The sequence below is a fragment of the Salvelinus fontinalis genome, chromosome 18 (genome assembly GCF_029448725.1).
Source record: "Salvelinus fontinalis isolate EN_2023a chromosome 18, ASM2944872v1, whole genome shotgun sequence".
Lineage (NCBI taxonomy): Eukaryota > Metazoa > Chordata > Actinopteri > Salmoniformes > Salmonidae > Salvelinus > Salvelinus fontinalis.
In genome coordinates, this window is record NC_074682.1 from 60,138,129 (window position 1) to 60,157,092 (window position 18,964).

General features: G+C 46.4%; 1 protein-coding gene across 12 annotated transcripts in view; it reads right to left on the reverse strand.

Annotated features, from left to right (window-relative positions):
• The window catches only part of slmapa (sarcolemma associated protein a), a 172,669-nt gene that overhangs the window by 3,289 nt on the left and 150,416 nt on the right, over positions 1 to 18,964 (reverse strand). For 8 of the 12 annotated variants that reach the window (XM_055869967.1, XM_055869968.1, XM_055869970.1 and 5 more), the window contains 4 exons: positions 13,768 to 14,073; positions 12,975 to 13,092; positions 10,068 to 10,239; positions 8,514 to 8,648 (listed from right to left, as the gene is read on the reverse strand). In XM_055869967.1, coding sequence (XP_055725942.1) covers positions 8,514 to 8,648; positions 10,068 to 10,239; positions 12,975 to 13,092; positions 13,768 to 14,073 — 731 coding nt within the window. Of the gene's footprint in view, positions 1 to 3,027; positions 3,116 to 8,513; positions 8,649 to 10,067; positions 10,240 to 12,974; positions 13,093 to 13,119; positions 13,253 to 13,525; positions 13,576 to 13,767; positions 14,074 to 18,964 lie in introns of those variants that run through there. The other 4 variants (XM_055869969.1, XM_055869978.1, XM_055869975.1 and 1 more) reach the window with 3 other exon arrangements.

Consider the following 18,964-nt stretch of genomic DNA (forward strand, 5'->3'; position numbering starts at 1 on the left):
CAGACCAATTCGGATCTTTGGACTACTAATATCAGTTATTAAGCCGTCTGTGTAAACGCAGACCTGGTGAGTGTGGGACTACCAGATAGAAAACAAAACCCACAAGTGTTTCAGGATTTCGGTCCTCCAGAACCAGAATTGATCAGCCCCATGTTTAGTATTTAGTTCTCCCCAGTGTTAGTATTTAGTTCTCCCCAGTGTTAGTGTTTAGTTCTCCCCAGGTTTAGTATTTAGTTCTCCCCAGGTTTAGTATTTAGTTCTCCCCAGGTTTAGTATTTAGTTCTCCCCAGGTTTAGTGTTTAGTTCTCCCCAGTGTTAGTGTTTAGTGTTAGTTCTCCCCAGTGTTAGTTCTCCCCAGTGTTAGTTCTCCCCAGTGTTAGTGTTTAGTTCTCCCCAGTGTTAGTGTTTAGTGTTAGTTCTCCCCAGTGTTAGTTCTCCCCAGTGTTTAGTTCTCCCCAGTGTTTAGTTCTCCCCAGTGTTAGTTCTCCCCAGTGTTAGTGTTAGTTCTCCATAGTGTTAGTGTTTAGTGTTAGTTCTCCCCAGTGTTAGTGTTTAGTGTTTAGTTCTCCCCAGTGTTAGTGTTTAGTTCTCCCCAGTGTTTAGTTCTCCCCAGTGTTTAGTTCTCCCCAGTGTTAGTTCTCCCCAGTGTTAGTTCTCCCCAGTGTTAGTTCTCCCCAGTGTTAGTTCTCCCCAGTGTTAGTTCTCCCCAGTGTTAGTTCTCCCCAGTGTTAGTTCTCCCCAGTGTTAGTTCTCCCCAGTGTTAGTTCTCCCCAGTGTTAGTTCTCCCCAGTGTTAGTTCTCCCCAGTGTTAGTTCTCCCCAGTGTTAGTTCTCCCCAGTGTTAGTTCTCCCCAGTGTTAGTTCTCCCCAGTGTTAGTTCTCCTCAGTGTTAGTTCTCCCCAGTGTTAGTGTTAGTTCTCCCCAGTGTTAGTGTTTAGTGTTAGTTCTCCATAGTGTTAGTGTTTAGTGTTAGTTCTCCATAGTGTTAGTGTTTAGTGTTAGTTCTCCCCAGTGTTTAGTTCTCCCCAGTGTTTAGTTCTCCCCAGTGTTTAGTTCTCCCCAGTGTTTAGTTCTCCCCAGTGTTTAGTTCTCCCCAGTGTTTAGTTCTCCCCAGTGTTTAGTTCTCCCCAGTGTTTAGTTCTCCCCAGTGTTAGTTCTCCCCAGTGTTAGTGTTTAGTGTTAGTTCTCCCCAGTGTTAGTTCTCCCCAGTGTTAGTGTTTAGTGTTAGTTCTCCCCAGTGTTAGTGTTTAGTTCTCCCCAGTGTTAGTGTTTAGTTCTCCCCAGTGTTAGTGTTTAGTGTTAGTTCTCCCCAGTGTTAGTTCTCCCCAGTGTTAGTGTTTAGTGTTAGTTCTCCCCAGTGTTAGTGTTTAGTTCTCCCCAGTGTTAGTGTTTAGTGTTAGTTCTCCCCAGTGTTAGTTTTCCCCAGTGTAAGTGTTTAGTGTTAGTTCTCCCCAGTGTTAGTGTTTAGTGTTAGTTCTCCCCAGTGTTAGTTCTCCCCAGTGTTAGTGTTTACTGTTAGTTCCCCCCAGTGTTAGTGTTAGTTCTCCCCAGTGTTAGTGTTTAGTGTTAGTTCTCCCCAGTGTTGGTCTTTAGTGTTAGTTCTCCCCAGTGTTAGTTCTCCCCAGTGTTTAGTGTTAGTTCTCCCCAGTGTTAGTTCTCCCCAGTGTTAGTTCTCCCCAGTGTTAGTTCTCCCCAGTGTTAGTTCTCCCCAGTGTTAGTTCTCCCCAGTGTTAGTTCTCCCCAGTGTTTAGTATTAGTTCTCCCCAGTATTAGTTCTCCCCAGTGTTAGTTCTCCCCAGTGTTAGTGTTTAGTGTTAGTTCTCCCCAGTGTTAGTGTTTAGTGTTAGTTCTCCCCAGTGTTAGTTCTCCCCAGTGTTAATGTTTACTGTTAGTTCCCCCCAGTGTTAGTGTTAGTTCTCCCCAGTGTTAGTGTTTAGTGTTAGTTCTCCCCAGTGTTAGTTCTCCCCAGTATTAGTTCTCCCCAGTATTAGTTCTCCCCAGTATTAGTTCTCCCCAGTATTAGTTCTCCCCAGTGTTAGTTCTCCCCAGTGTTAGTGTTAGTTCTCCCCAGTGTTGGTCTTTAGTGTTAGTTCTCCCCAGTGTTAGTTCTCCCCAGTGTTAGTGTTTAGTGTTAGTTCTCCCCAGTGTTAGTTCTCCCCAGTGTTAGTGTTTAGTGTTAGTTCTCCCCAGTGTTAGTTCTCCCCAGTGTTAGTTCTCCCCAGTGTTAGTGTTTAGTGTTAGTTCTCCCCAGTCTTAGTTCTCCCCAGTGTTAGTGTTTAGTGTTAGTTCTCCCCAGTGTTAGTTCTCCCCAGTGTTAGTGTTTAGTGTTAGTTCTCCCCAGTGTTAGTGTTTAGTGTTAGTTATCCCCAGTGTTAGTCTTCCCCAGTGTTAGTGTTTAGTGTTAGTTCTCCCCAGTGTTAGTTCCCCCAGTGTTAGTGTTTAGTGTTAGTTCTCCCCAGTGTTGGTCTTTAGTGTTAGTTCTCCCCAGTGTTAGTTCTCCCCAGTGTTAGTTCCCCCAGTGTTAGTGTTTAGTGTTAGTTCTCCCCAGTGTTGGTCTTTAGTGTTAGTTCTCCCCAGTGTTAGTTCTCCCCAGTGTTAGTGTTTAGTGTTAGTTCTCCCCAGTGTTAGTTCCCCCCAGTGTTAGTTCCCCCCAGTGTTAGTTCTCCCCAGTGTTTAGTGTTAGTTCTCCCCAGTGTTAGTTCTCCCCAGTGTTTAGTGTTAGTTCTCCCCAGTGTTAGTTCTCCCCAGTGTTAGTTCTCCCCAGTGTTAGTTCTCCCCAATGTTAGTTCTCCCCAATGTTAGTTCTCCCCAGTGTTAGTGTTAGTTCTCCCCAGTGTTAGTGTTTAGTGTTAGTTCTCCCCAGTGTTAGTGTTTAGTGTTAGTTCTCCCCAGTGTTAGTTCTCCCCAGTGTTGGTGCAGCTGCAGGAGGAGTGGTTCAATGAATGATAGCCATGCACTGTAGAGTTAGAGAGGATGATGAAGACAACAGATGAGAGACGACACCAACTCAACAGAACGTCGGGTGTACCTTTCTACCACAACTGGCTGAAGCACCAATACAGCAAGGCCAGGATAAGGCCGATGAAAATGGCTTGGACAGGCTGCAATATGGATGGCTAAAGGAGGGAGGGATCAATCAGAGAGAATAATCAAATAGAATAATAAATTGTTATAAACTCATCAAAACTAAATCAATAATGGGAAAATTATCTAAATGAATAAATAAACAGAAAACTGAAGGGAGGGGCCAGTTGGATTAACTTTAAAAATCAACAGAAGAGGAGGACTGAGAGGAAAGGGGGGGGGGGGGGGGGTAGGGAAGGAAGATGCAGTAGGAAAATAGGGCATTAGGCAGGAGGATGTAGGGCAGAAGGAGGATAGGGCAGAAGGACGCAGGATAATAGGGCAGAAGACAGGAGGATGTAGGGCAATAGGAGGATAGGGCAGGAGGATATTATGGCAGAAGGATGAAATAGGGCAGGAGTAAATAGGGCAGGAGGATGCAGGATAATAGGGCAGAAGGTAGGAGGATGTAGGGCAATAGGAGGATAGGGCAGGAGGATGAAATAGGGCAGGAGGAGTAAATAGGGCAGGAGGATGCAGGATAATAGGGCAGAAGGTAGGAGGATGTAGGGCAATAGGAGGATAGGGCAGGAGGATGAAATAGGGCAGGAGAAGGAAATAGGGCAGGAAGATGCAGTAGGAAAATAGGGCAGAAGGCAGGAGGATGTTGGGCAGGAGGAGGATAGGGCCGAAGGATATTAGGGCAGAAGGATGATAGGGCACGAGGATGCAGGAAGAAAATAGGGCAGAAGGAGGATAGGGCAGGAGGAGTAGGGCAGAAGGCAGGAAGAGGATAGGGCAGGAGTGGAGGATAGGGCAGGAGGAGGACAGGGCAGAAGGAGAGGAGGATATGGCAGAACGAGAGGAGGATAGGGCAGGAGGAGAGGGGGATAGGGCAGGAGGAGAGGGGGATAGGGCAGAAGGAGGATAGGGCAGGAGGAGGACAGGGCAGAAGGAGAGGAGGATATGGCAGAACGAGAGGAGGATGGGGCAGGAGGACGACACATCTAGAAGCTGAACACAGGTATAGCTACATGTCACGACACATCTAGAAGCTGAACACAGGTATAGATACATGTCACGATACATCTAGAAGCTGAACACAGGTATATATACATGTCACGATACATCTAGAAGCTGAACACAGGTATATATACATGTCACGATACATCTAGAAGCTGAACACAGGTATAGATACATGTCACGATACATCTAGAAGCTGAACACAGATATAGATACATGTCACATTACATCTAGAAGCTGAAAACAGGTATAGATACAGTTGAAGTTGAAAGTTTACATACACTTAGGTTGGAGTCATTAAAACTCGTTTTTCAACCACTCCACAAATTTCTTGTTAACAAACTATAGTTTTGGCAAGTCGGTTAGGACATCTACTTTGTGCAGGACACAAGTAATTTCCCCAACAATTGTTTACAGACAGATTATTTCACTTATAATTAAATGTATCACAATTCCAGTGGGTCAGAAGTTTACATACACTAAGTTGACTGTGCCTTTAAACAAAGGTAAAATTATATCATGGCTTTAGAAGCTTCTGATAGGCTAATTGACATCATTTGAGTCAATTGGAGGTGTACCTGTGGATGTATTTCAAGGTCTACCTTCAAACTCAGTGCCTCTTTGCTTGACATCATGGGAAAATCAAAAGAAATCAGCCAAGACTTCAGAAAAAAGAATTGTAGACCTCCACAAGTCTGGTTCATCCTTGGGAGCAATTTCCAAACACCTGAAGGTACCACATTCATCTGTACAAACAATAGTATGCAAAGCCAGACTACGGATTGCAACTGCACATAGGGACAAAGATTGTGCTTTTTGGAGAAATGTCCTCTGGTCTGATGAAACAAAAATAGAACTGTTTGGCCATAATGACCATCGTTATGCTTGGAGGAAAAAGGGGGAGTGCTTCCCAACCGTGAAGCACGGAGGTGGCAGCATCACGTTGTGGGGGTGCTTTGCTGCAGGAGGGAGGAAAATTATGTGGATATATTGAAGCAACATCTCAAGACACCAGTCAGAAAGTTAAAGCTTGGTCGCAAATGGGTCTTCCAAATGGACAATGACCCCAAGCATACTTCCAAAGTTGTGGCAAAATGGCTTAAGGACAAAGTCAAGGTATTGGAGTGGCCATCACAAAGCCCTGACCTCAACCCTGTAGAGGATGTGTGGGCAGAACTGAAAAAGCGTGCGCGAGCAAGTAGGCCTACAAACCTGACTCAGTTACCACAGCTCTGTCAGGAGGAATGGGCCAAAATTCACCCAACGTATTGTGGGAAGCTTGTGGAAGGCTACCCGAAACGTTTGACCCAAGTTAAACAATTTAAAGGCAATGCTACCAAATACTAATTGAGTGTATATAAACTTCTGACCCACTGGGAATGTGATGAAAGAAATAAAAGCTGAAATAAATAATTCTCTCTACTATTATTCTAACATTTCACATTCTAAAAAATAAAGTGGTGATCCTAACTGACCTAAAACAGGGAATTTTTACTAGGATTAAATGTCAGGAATTGTGAAAAACTGAGATGAAATGTACTTGGCTAAGGTGTATGTAAACTTCCGATATCAACTGTACATGTCACACCACATCTAGAAGCTGAACACAACAACAGTAAGAGTATGATACAAGGAGAAGGACAGTGGAGAGAGAGGGTTTAACAAACACACTGAAACTTAATGCGTACACCGATTATGAAAGCGGTTCTCTCTTAGGCCCGGGATTCAACCAGATCCTGCTGTGTCCACAACGTTCCATTATAAATGTCATTTCTGTTTGAGCCAACATATGCAACTCTTCCGCCAACGCAGGAAAATTGCCTTTAAAATGGTGCATTGTCGACAAAGCGTGATCAGATTGAATCCCAGTCTTGTTGACGTCTCAGGACTGAGATTGATTTGATGTCTCAGGGCATTTGTGTGTGTTATTTGTTCATCTTGACCAGGGCAGAAGTAGTTTCTTCAGAGACTGAAGTCATCACTCAGCACGGTGAACATATTTAGCAACTTTTGATCTGCCAACATCCATCAGTAATCCCGAGTGGCGCAGCGGTCTAAGGCAATGCATCTCAGTGCAAGAGGTTCTAGAAGCAGGTAGTGAGTAAGAGCCACAGGCTGTGGTTGTGTTGGCATTCCCCATCCTAAACGCAGTAGGGTTGACGTTGACATTTCTTCCCCCCCCCAGTCCTTTCACCAGGATTGTATTAAAAGTAGCCCGAGGATAATTGGGGGCTCAAAAATAGAACAAGAACCCACAAAGTTACCCATCACCACATCTGATGACAACTTCTGGACTTGGCTACTAACAGAAACTTCTAGAACGGCCCAAAAACTGGCTTACATCCTTTTTTAATATTCTCATGTCAGTCCTCAACACTGATTTGTTTTGTTAAAAAATATAGTTCAAATAAAAATTATACAATTTAATCAGAGCTCTTTAGCCATTTTTGTAATGAGAAGGACAAAAAAAAAAAAAAAAAATAATAATATTTCACATTTATATTTAAGTCATTTAGCAGACGCTCTTATCCAGAGCGACTTACATTTAACCTTTATTTAACTAGGCAAGTCAGTTAAGAACAAATTTTATTTACAATGACGGCCTAGGAACAGTGGGTTAACTGACTTGTTCAGGCGCAGAATGACAGATTTTGTGCCTTGTCAGCTCGGGGATTCGATCTTGCAACCTTTCGGTTACTAGTCCAACGCTCTAACCACTAGGCTACGCTGCCACCCCTATTGTCAGTAGTTCTGTTCTATTCCTGGTATTGTCAGTCAGCACAGGAGTAATTTCTTCAGAGACTGAAGTCATCACGTTGAACATTTTAAGCAACTTTTGATCTGCCAACATCCATCAGTGCTCCCGAGTGGCGCAGCGGTCTAAGGCAGTGCATCTCAGTGCAAGAGGTGTCACTACAGACCCTGGTTCGAATCCAGGCTGTATCACAGCGGTCTAAGGCAGTGCATCTCAGTGCAAGAGGTGTCACTACAGACCCTGGTTCGAATCCAGGCTGTATCACAGCGGTCTAAGGCAGTGCATCTCAGTGCAAGAGGTGTCACTACAGACCCTGGTTCGAATCCAGGCTGTATCACAGCGGTCTAAGGCAGTGCATCTCAGTGCAAGAGGTGTCACTACAGTCCCTGGTTCGAATCCAGGCTGTATCACAGCGGTCTAGGGCAGTGCATCTCAGTGCAAGAGGTGTCACTACAGTGCCTGGTTCGAATCCAGGCTGTATCACATCCGGCCTTAATTGGGAGTCTCATAGCGCGGCGCACAATTGGCCCAGCGTCGTCCGGGTTTGGCCGGGGTAGGCCGTCCTTTGTAAATAAGAAGTTGTTCTTAACTGACTTGCCTAGTTAAAGGTAAAATAAATAAATAAATAATAATAATAAAATATAAAAATAGCGGGAATAAAACAGAACCAGCAGATCATACAACTGTGATTCTAATAATTGGACTCAGACATGGAGCTCTGTGTGGTACCGTTGGTAACTTTCGGCTACTTCAAGGATCTCTTTACTATGCTCCGTTCATCTTTCCCTCCATCCTGACTAGTCTCCCAGTCCCTGCCGCTGATCCCCACAGCATGATGCTGCCACCACCATGCTTCACCGTAGGGGTTCAGGCATTCAGGCCAAAGAGTTCAATCTTGGTTTCATCAGACCAGAGAATCTTGTTTCTCATGGTCATGTGCCTTTTACTGAGGAGTGGCTTCTGTCCGGCCACTCTACCATAAAGGCCTGATTGTTGTCCTTCTGGAAGGTTCTCCCATCTCCACAGAGGAACTCTGGAGCTCTATCAGAGTGACCATCGGGTTCTTGGTCACCTCCCTGACCGAGGCCCTTCTCCCCTGATTGCTCAGTTTGGCCGGGCAGCCAGCTCTAGGAAGAGTCTTGGTGGTTCCAAACTTCTTCCATTTAATAATGATGGAGGACACTGTGTTCTTGGGGACCTTCAATGCTGCAGTCATTATTTGGTTCCCTTCCCCAGATCTGTGCCTCACACAATCCTGTCTCGGAGCTCTACGGACAATTCATTCGACCTCATGGCTTGGTTTTTGCTCTGACATGCACTGTCAACTGTGGGACCTTATATAGACAGGTGTTTGCCTTTCCAAATCATGTCCAATCAATTGAATTTACCACAGGTGGATTCCAATCAAGTTGTAGAAACATCTCAAGGATGATCAATGGAAACAGGATGCACCTGAGCTCAATTTTGAATCTCATAGCAAAAGGGTCTGAATACTTATGTAAATGAGGTATTTCTGTTTTTGAATGAATTTGCACAAATTCCGTCATTATAAATAAGAATTTGTTCTTAACTGACTTGCCTATGTAGTATAGTAAACGAACCACACAGAGAGAGACAGAGAAAAGGCCTGGTGGCTTCTGGACAGGAAATGGGATTATGGTATCACTACTTACATTCTTGCCCTTGTCCTGCAGCAGTTTGAGGTTGAATTTACACTGTTCCAGCTCCTCGTTGATGGATCGTTTCTCCTGCTCTGTCCTCTCATAACGCTGCCTCAGGTCAGATAGCAAGGTCTGGGTGTCCTCATACTGGAGAGGGAGAAGAGAGAGAGTCATCTGGTACCTGGGCCAGCTGGTACCTGGGATAGCTGGTACCTGGGATAGCTGTGTGTGGCTGGTACCTGGGATAGCTGTGTGTGGCTGGTACCTGGGATAGCTGGTACCTGGGATAGCTGGTACCTGGGATAGCTGGTACCTGGGATAGCTGGTACCTGGGATAGCTGGTACCTGGGATAGCTGTGTGTGGCTGGTACCTGGGATAGCTGTGTGTGGCTGGTACCTGCGATAGCTGGTACCTGGGATAGCTGGTACCTGGGATAGCTGGTACCTGGGATAGCTGGTACCTGGGATAGCTGGTACCTGGGATAGCTGGTACCTGGGATAGCTGGTACCTGGGATAGCTGGTACCTGGGATAGCTGGTACCTGGGATAGCTGGTACCTGGGATAGCTGGTACCTGGGATAGCTGGTACCTGGGATAGCTGTGTGTGGCTGGTACCTGGGATAGCTGTGTGTGGCTGGTACCTGGGATAGCTGTGTGTGGCTGGTACCTGGGATAGCTGGGATAGCTGGTACCTGGGATAGCTTTGTGTGGCTGGTGCCTGGGATAGCTGGTACCTGGGATAGCTGGTACCTGGGATAGCTGGTGCCTGGGATAGCTGGTACCTGGGATAGCTGGTACCTGGGCCAGCTGTGTGTGGCTGGTGCCTGGGATAGCTGGTACCTGGGCCAGCTGGTACCTGGGCCAGCTGGTACCTGGGCCAGCTGGTACCTGGGATAGCTGGTACCTGGGATAGCTGGTACCTGGGATAGCTGGTACCTGGGATAGCTGGTACCTGGGATAGCTGGTACCTGGGATAGCTGGTACCTGGGATAGCTGGTACCTGGGATAGCTGGTACCTGGGATAGCTGGTACCTGGGATAGCTGGTACCTGCGATAGCTGGTACCTGGGATAGCTGGTACCTGGGATAGCTGGTACCTGGGATAGCTGGTACCTGGGATAGCTGGTACCTGGGATAGCTGGTATCTGGGATAGCTGGTACCTGGGATAGCTGGTACCTGGGATAGCTGGTACCTGGGATAGCTGGTACCTGGGATAGCTGGTACCTGGGATAGCTGGTACCTGGGATAGCTGGTACCTGGGATAGCTGGTACCTGGGATAGCTGGTACCTGGGCCAGCTGTGTGTGGCTGGTGCCTGGGATAGCTGGTACCTGGGATAGCTGTGTGTGGCTGGTACCTGGGCCAGCTGTGTGTGGCTGGTGCCTGGGATAGCTGGTACCTGGACCAGCTGTGTGGCTGGTGCCTGGGATAGCTGGTACCTGGACCAGCTGTGTGTGGCTGGTGCCTGGGATAGCTGGTACCTGGACCAGCTGTGTGGCTGGTACCTAGGATAGCTGTGTGTGTGGCTGGTACCTGGGATAGCTGTGTGTGTACTGTATCATAATACCTCTCTCTGCAGGCTCTGTGTCCTGCTAGCAGCCTGGGTCAGCTGTGACTGCAGCTTGTTAGCGTCCTGGAGGTGTTGGTCCTGCAGTGAACCCAGTCTACTCTGCATCTCTCCCCGGGACTTCTCCAGACTCTCCAGACTGCTGCTCAGACTGGCAGTCTGCTCCCTGGAACTGAGGAGAGGGAGGACAGCACATGGATGGGATAGTTATGTAATAATAAGGTTAGTCTGTTGTAGATGTGTACTTCAGCGCCCCCCCCCCCCCCCCCCCCCTGCACACAGCTGCTGTTGAAGCCCTCACACCCACCCACCCACCTTATAAACAGCTGACAGTTTATCCACCCACGCCGTACCAGGCTAGCATATCCCCCCAACAGCACCTCCGATAGCGCTGACTGTGATGAAGGATTTCAACAGTGAGGAGCGTTGAGTGTCAGCAGAGACTTGGGGACTGACAGAGAGCAGAGGCAGCTAAAATCTATTTGACTCTTTCCAGCGTCTCTGCAGACAGGGCAGTAGACCAACAACCCCGCCCTGAAACCAGGTCTGAAACGGTAACTCTGCTGCAGATCAGTGTGAGGAGGTCTGAAACGGTAACTCTGCTGTGAGGAGGTCTGAAACGGTAACTCTGCTGTGAGGAGGTCTGAAACGGTAACTCTGCTGTGAGGAGGTCTGAAACGGTAACTCTGCTGTGAGGAGGTCTGAAACGGTAACTCTGCTGTGAGGAGGTCTGAAACGGTAACTCTGCTGTGAGGAGGTCTGAAACGGTAACTCTGCTGTGAGGAGGTCTGAAACGGTAACTCTGCTGTGAGGAGGTCTGAAACGGTAACTCTGCTGTGAGGAGGTCTGAAACGGTAACTCTGCTGTGAGGAGGTCTGAAACGGTAACTCTGCTGTGAGGAGGTCTGAAACGGTAACTCTGCTGTGAGGAGGTCTGAAACGGTAACTCTGCTGTGAGGAGGTCTGAAACGGTAACTCTGCTGTGAGGAGGTCTGAAACGGTAACTCTGCTGTGAGGAGGTCTGAAACGGTAACTCTGCTGTGAGGAGGTCTGAAACAGTAACTCTGCTGTGAGGAGGTCTGAAACGGTAACTCTGCTGTGAGGAGGTCTGAAACGGTAACTCTGCTGTGAGGAGGTCTGAAACGGTAACTCTGCTGTGAGGAGGTCTGAAACGGTAACTCTGCTGTGAGGAGGTCTGAAACGGTAACTCTGCTGTGAGGAGGTCTGAAACGGTAACTCTGCTGTGAGGAGGTCTGAAACGGTAACTCTGCTGTGAGGAGGTCTGAAACGATAACTCTGCTGCAGCTCAGTGTGAGGAGGTCTGAAACGGTAACTCTGCTGCAGCTCAGTGTGAGGAGGTCTGAAACGGTAACTCTGCTGCAGCTCAGTGTGAGGAGGTCTGAAACGGTAACTCTGCTGTGAGGAGGTCTGAAACGGTAACTCTGCTGCAGCTCAGTGTGAGGAGGTCTGAAACGGTAACTCTGCTGCAGCTCAGTGTGAGGAGGTCTGAAACGGTAACTCTGCTGCAGCTCAGTGTGAGGAGGTCTGAAACGGTAACCCTGCTGCAGCTCAGTGTGAGGAGGTCTGAAACGGTAACCCTGCTGCAGCTCAGTGTGAGGAGGTCTGAAACGGTAACTCTGCTGCAGATCAGTGTGAGGAGGTCTGAAACGGTAACCCTGCTGCAGATCAGTGTGAGGAGGTCTGAAACGGTAACCCTGCTGCAGATCAGTGTGAGGAGGTCTGAAACGGTAACTCTGCTGCAGATCAGTGTGAGGAGGTCTGAAACGGTAACCCTGCTGCAGCTCAGTGTGAGGAGGTCTGAAACGGTAACTCTGCTGCAGATCAGTGTGAGGAGGTCTGAAACGGTAACCCTGCTGCAGATCAGTGTGAGGAGGTCTGAAACGGTAACTCTGCTGTGAGGAGGTCTGAAACGGTAACTCTGCTGCAGATCAGTGTGAGGAGGTCTGAAACGGTAACTCTGCTGCAGATCAGTGTGAGGAGGTCTGAAACGGTAACTCTGCTGCAGATCAGTGTGAGGAGGTCTGAAACGGTAACTCTGCTGCAGATCAGTGTGAGGAGGTCTGAAACGGTAACTCTGCTGCAGATCAGTGTGAGGAGGTCTGAAACGGTAACTCTGCTGCAGATCAGTGTGAGGAGGTCTGAAACGGTAACTCTGCTGCAGATCAGTGTGAGGAGGTCTGAAACGGTAACTCTGCTGCAGCTCAGTGTGAGGAGGTCTGAAACGGTAACTCTGCTGCAGATCAGTGTGAGGAGGTCTGAAACGGTAACTCTGCTGCAGATCAGTGTGAGGAGGTCTGAAACGGTAACTCTGCTGCAGATCAGTGTGAGGAGGTCTGAAACGGTAACTCTGCTGCAGATCAGTGTGAGGAGGTCTGAAACGGTAACCCTGCTGCAGCTCAGTGTGAGGAGGTCTGAAACGGTAACTCTGCTGCAGATCAGTGTGAGGAGGTCTGAAACGGTAACTCTTCCACTCAGACTCCACCTTTGACAACACACCAAGAAAGTGGAACACTTGTAGAAGAAGTCTTACTTTAGTTGGAGATTGGCGTTTCCTAAAATGTCCCTACCATTGTATAGGCAGATGGGCTTCCTCGCTTAGTTCAGTTAGAGAGGGATTCGCACCACCCCACCGGGCCTAGCTAGAGGAAGAGACCCAGTCTGCAGTAAGCCGGGTCTGCAGTAACGGGTCTGCAGTAAGCCGGGTCTGCAGTATGCGAAAAGCAACACTTGGCAGACCTTACCACAGTCACTTCTGGATCTTATGGCTTTGTGTTGTGACCTCAACCCTAACATTAGCATATTTGTTGGTGTAACGGATAAGGTGTTCAGTTGACCATCAGGGATAACCCCCTCCCCCCTCCGCTGTGTCTGCAGTGTGTAGACCCACCTGTCCAGGTCAGTCTCCAGTCTGTGTAGTCTGTTCACCAGGGTAGTCTTCTCAGAACGGAGACAGTCACACTCCTGCTGCAGACCGGAACAGCCCTTCTGAAGACGCTCCAACTCCCCTACAGAAACAGATCATTATTATCTCAGTCCTTTCTGAAGACGCTCCAACTCTCCTACAGAAACAGATCATTATTATCTCAGTCCTTCTGAAGACGCTACAACTCCCCTACAGAAACAGATCATTATTATCTCAGTCCTTCTGAAGACGCTCCAACTCCCCTACAGAAACAGATCATTATTATCTCAGTCCTTCTGAAGACGCTCCAACTCTCCAACAGAAACAGATCATTATTATCTCAGTCCTTTCTGAAGACGCTCCAACTCTCCTACAGAGACAGATCATTATTATCTCAGTCCTTTCTGAAGACGCTCCAACTCTCCAACAGAAACAGATCATTATTATCTCAGTCCTTTCTGAAGACGCTCCAACTCTCCTACAGAGACAGATCATTATTATCTCAGTCCTTTCTGAAGACGCTCCAACTCTCCTACAGAAACAGATCATTATTATCTCAGTCCTTTCTGAAGACGCTCCAACTCTCCTACAGAAACAGATCATTATTATCTCAGTCCTTCTGAATTCAAAAACACTGGCAACTTTTACACTGCAAGGATGTGATCACAAAGGACCACTGGTTTCAATTCAATATGATGGAGGATAATGTAAGGAATTGATCAGGAAAACCCATCTGGCACTGCTATTGGAAAAGTTAGGGGTTAGCATAGTATCGTACCTTGTAGCTCGAGGGCTCTCTGCTGGTGCAGGCTCTGCTGTTGGAAGGTGGCCTGCAGGGAGTTGATCTCCTGTTCGTATTTGGACGCAGCCTGCCGCCACTTCTCCAGCTCGGCCGTGACACCTCCCAGGTCCCTCTGCAGGGCGGCGATGTCTCGCTCCCTCTCGGCCGTGGCGGCCTCCATGGCGTGGTGGAGAACTAGCACCTTCTCCTGAGCCGAGTACAGCTCCTCCTGCGTGCTGCTGATGCTGCTCTCTCTTTGCTCCTTCAGCTCCTCCATGTCTACCGCTAGCTTCCCCAATTGACCTGGAAACAGATGGGATATACTTTCATATACACTGTATAATATAGAACATCTCTTCCCCAACTGACCTGGAAACAGATGGTATATACTGTCATATACACTAGATAATATAGGACATCTTTCCCCCAACTGACCTGGAAACAGCCGTGTAATGTAGACAATAATATATACGGGCTGTAAGACGCGGGTTGTCATACACAAGCTTGCTGGTTAGATTCCCGCCTGGTTTGATTCCTTGATTTCCCAAGGAAAACTCAGGGCTGTCCTAGTAACTATTAGGAGTAAGGAAAACTCAGGGCTGTCCTAGTAACTATATGGAGTAAGGAAAACTCAGGGCTGTCCTAGTAACTATATGGAGTAAGGAAAACTCAGGGCTGCCCTAGTAACTATATGGAGTAAGGAAAACTCAGGGCTGCCCTAATAACTATATGGAGTAAGGAAAACTCAGGGCTGCCCTAGTAACTATATGGAGTAAGGAAAACTCAGGGCTGTCCTAACTATATGGAGTAAGGAAAACTCAGGGCTGCCCTAGTAACTATATGGAGTAAGGAAAACTCAGGGCTGCCCTAATAACTATATGGAGTAAGGAAAACTCAGCTGCCCTAATAACTATATGGAGTAAGGAAAACTCAGGGCTGCCCTAGTAACTATATGGAGTAAGGAAAACTCAGGGCTGTCCTAGTAACTATATGGAGTAAGGAAAACTCAGGGCTGCCCTAGTAACTGTATGGAGTAAGGAAAACTCAGGGCTGTCCTACTAACTATATGGAGTAAGGAAAACTCAGGGCTGCCCTAATAACTATATGGAGTAAGGAAAACTCAGGGCTGCCCTAATAACTATATGGAGTAAGGAAAACTCAGCTGCCCTAATAACTATATGGAGTAAGGAAAACTCAGGGCTGTCCATATAACTATATGGAGTAAGGAAAACTCAGGGCTGCCCTAATAACTATATGGAGTAAGGAAAACTCAGGGCTGTCCTACTAACTATATGGAGTAAGGAAAACTCAGGGCTGTCCTAGTAACTATATGGAGTAAGGAAAACTCAGGGCTGCCCTAGTAACTATATGGAGTAAGGAAAACTCAGGGCTGCCCATATAACTATATGGAGTAAGGAAAACTCAGCTGCCCTAGTAACTATATGGAGTAAGGAAAACTCAGGGCTGCCCTAGTAACTATATGGAGTAAGGAAAACTCAGCTGCCCTAGTAACTATATGGAGTAAGGAAAACTCAGGGCTGCCCTAGTAACTATATGGAGTAAGGAAAACTCAGGGCTGCCCTAGTAACTATATGGAGTAAGGAAAACTCAGCTGCCCTAGTAACTATATGGAGTAAGGAAAACTCAGGGCTGTCCATATAACTATATGGAGTAAGGAAAACTCAGGGCTGTCCTAATAACTATATGGAGTAAGGAAAACTCAGGGCTGCCCTAGTAACTATATGGAGTAAGGAAAACTCAGGGCTGTCCATATAACTATATGGAGTAAGGAAAACTCAGGGCTGTCCTAATAACTATATGGAGTAAGGAAAACTCAGGGCTGTCCTAATAACTATATGGAGTAAGGAAAACTCAGGGCTGCCCTAGTAACTATATGGAGTAAGGAAAACTCAGGGCTGCCCTAATAACTATATGGAGTAAGGAAAACTCAGGGCTGCCCTAGTAACTATATGGAGTAAGGAAAACTCAGGGCTGCCCTAGTAACTATATGGAGTAAGGAAAACTCAGGGCTGTCCTAGTAACTATATGGAGTAAGGAAAACTCAGGGCTGCCCTAGTAACTATATGGAGTAAGGAAAACTCAGGGCTGTCCTAGTAACTATATGGAGTAAGGAAAACTCAGGGCTGCCCTAGTAACTATATGGAGTAAGGAAAACTCAGGGCTGCCCTAATAACTATATGGAGTAAGGAAAACTCAGCTGCCCTAATAACTATATGGAGTAAGGAAAACTCAGGGCTGTCCATATAACTATATGGAGTAAGGAAAACTCAGGGCTGTCCATATAACTATATGGAGTAAGGAAAACTCAGCTGCCCTAGTAACTATATGGAGTAAGGAAAACTCAGGGCTGTCCATATAACTATATGGAGTAAGGAAAACTCAGGGCTGTCCTAGTAACTATATGGAGTAAGGAAAACTCAGGGCTGTCCTTATAACTATATGGAGTAAGGAAAACTCAGGGCTGTCCTAGTAACTATATGGAGTAAGGAAAACTCAGGGCTGTCCTAATAACTATATGGAGTAAGGAAAACTCAGGGCTGCCCTAGTAACTATATGGAGTAAGGAAAACTCAGGGCTGCCCTAGTAACTATATGGAGTAAGGAAAACTCAGGGCTGCCCTAGTAACTATATGGAGTAAGGAAAACTCAGGGCTGCCCTAGTAACTATATGGAGTAAGGAAAACTCAGCTGCCCTAATAACTATATGGAGTAAGGAAAATTCAGGGCTGTCCTAGTAACTATATGGAGTAAGGAAAACTCAGGGCTGCCCTAGTAACTATATGGAGTAAGGAAAACTCAGGGCTGTCCTAGTAACTATATGGAGTAAGGAAAACTCAGGGCTGCCCTAGTAACTATATGGAGTAAGGAAAACTCAGGGCTGCCCTAATAACTATATGGAGTAAGGAAAACTCAGGGCTGCCCTAGTAACTATATGGAGTAAGGAAAACTCAGGGCTGCCCTAGTAACTATATGGAGTAAGGAAAACTCAGGGCTGCCCTAGTAACTATATGGAGTAAGGAAAACTCAGGGCTGTCCTAGTAACTATATGGAGTAAGGAAAACTCAGGGCTGCCCTAGTAACTATATGGAGTAAGGAAAACTCAGGGCTGCCCTAGTAACTATATGGAGTAAGGAAAACTCAGGGCTGCCCTAGTAACTATATGGAGTAAGGAAAACTCAGGGCTGTCCTAGTAACTATATGGAGTAAGGAAAACTCAGGGCTGCCCTAATAACTATATGGAGTAAGGAAAACTCAGGGCTGCCCTAATAACTATATGGAGTAAGGAAAACTCAGGGCTGTCCTAGTAACTATATGGAGTAAGGAAAACTCAGGGCTGCCCTAATAACTATATGGAGTAAGGAAAACTCAGGGCTGTCCTAGTAACTATATGGAGTAAGGAAAACTCAGGGCTGTCCTAGTAACTATATGGAGTAAGGAAAACTCAGGGCTGCCCTAATAACTATATGGAGTAAGGAAAACTCAGCTGCCCTAGTAACTATATGGAGTAAGGAAAACTCAGGGCTGTCCTAGTAACTATATGGAGTAAGGAAAACTCAGGGCTGTCCTAGTAACTATATGGAGTAAGGAAAACTCAGGGCTGTCCTAGTAACTATATGGAGTAAGGAAAACTCAGGGCTGCCCTAATAACTATATGGAGTAAGGAAAACTCAGCTGCCCTAGTAACTATATGGAGTAAGGAAAACTCAGGGCTGTCCTAGTAACTATATGGAGTAAGGAAAACTCAGGGCTGTCCTAGTAACTATATGGAGTAAGGAAAACTCAGGGCTGCCCTAGTAACTATATGGAGTAAGGAAAACTCAGGGCTGTCCATATAACTATATGGAGTAAGGAAAACTCAGGGCTGCCCTAGTAACTATATGCAGTAAGGAAAACTCAGGGCTGTCCATATAACTATATGGAGTAAGGAAAACTCAGGGCTGCCCTAGTAACTATATGGAGTAAGGAAAACTCAGGGCTGCCCATATAACTATATGGAGTAAGGAAAACTCAGGGCTGTCCATATAACTATATGGAGTAAGGAAAACTCAGGGCTGTCCATATAACTATATGGAGTAAGGAAAACTCAGGGCTGTCCATATAACTATATGGAGTAAGGAAAACTCAGCTGTCTTAGTAACTATATGGAGTAAGGAAAACTCAGGGCTGTCCTACTAACTATATGGAGTAAGGAAAACTCAGGGCTGTCCTACTAACTATATGGAGTAAGGAAAACTCAGGGCTGCCCTAGTAACTATATGGAGTAAGGAAAACTCAGGGCTGCCTTAATAACTATATGGAGTAAGGAAAACTCAGGGCTGCCCTAGTAACTATATGGAGTAAGGAAAACTCAGGGCTGTCCTACTAACTATATGGAGTAAGGAAAACTCAGGGCTGCCCTAGTAACTATATGGAGTAAGGAAAACTCAGGGCTGTCCTAATAACTATATGGAGTAAGGAAAACTCAGGGCTGACCATATAACTATATGGAGTAAGGAAAACTCAGCTGCCCTAATAACTATATGGAGTAAGGAAAACTCAGGGCTGTCCTAGTAACTATATGGAGTAAGGAAAACTCAGGGCTGTCCATATAACTATATGGAGTAAGGAAAACTCAGGGCTGTCCTAGTAACTATATGGAGTAAGGAAAACTCAGGGCTGCCCTAGTAACTATATGGAGTAAGGAAAACTCAGGGCTGCCCTAATAACTATATGGAGTAAGGAAAACTCAGGGCTGCCCTAGTAACTATATGGAGTAAGGAAAACTCAGGGCTGTCCTACTAACTATATGGAGTAAGGAAAACTCAGGGCTGCCCTAGTAACTATATGGAGTAAGGAAAACTCAGGGCTGCCCTAGTAACTATATGGAGTAAGGAAAACTCAGGGCTGCCCTAGTAACTATATGGAGTAAGGAAAACTCAGGGCTGCCCTAGTAACTATATGGAGTAAGGAAAACTCAGGGCTGCCCTAATAACTATATGGAGTAAGGAAAACTCAGGGCTGCCCTAATAACTATATGGAGTAAGGAAAACTCAGGGCTGCCCTAGTAACTATATGGAGTAAGGAAAACTCAGGGCTGCCCTAGTAACTATATGGAGTAAGGAAAACTCAGGGCTGCCCTAGTAACTATATGGAGTAAGGAAAACTCAGGGCTGCCCTAATAACTATATGGAGTA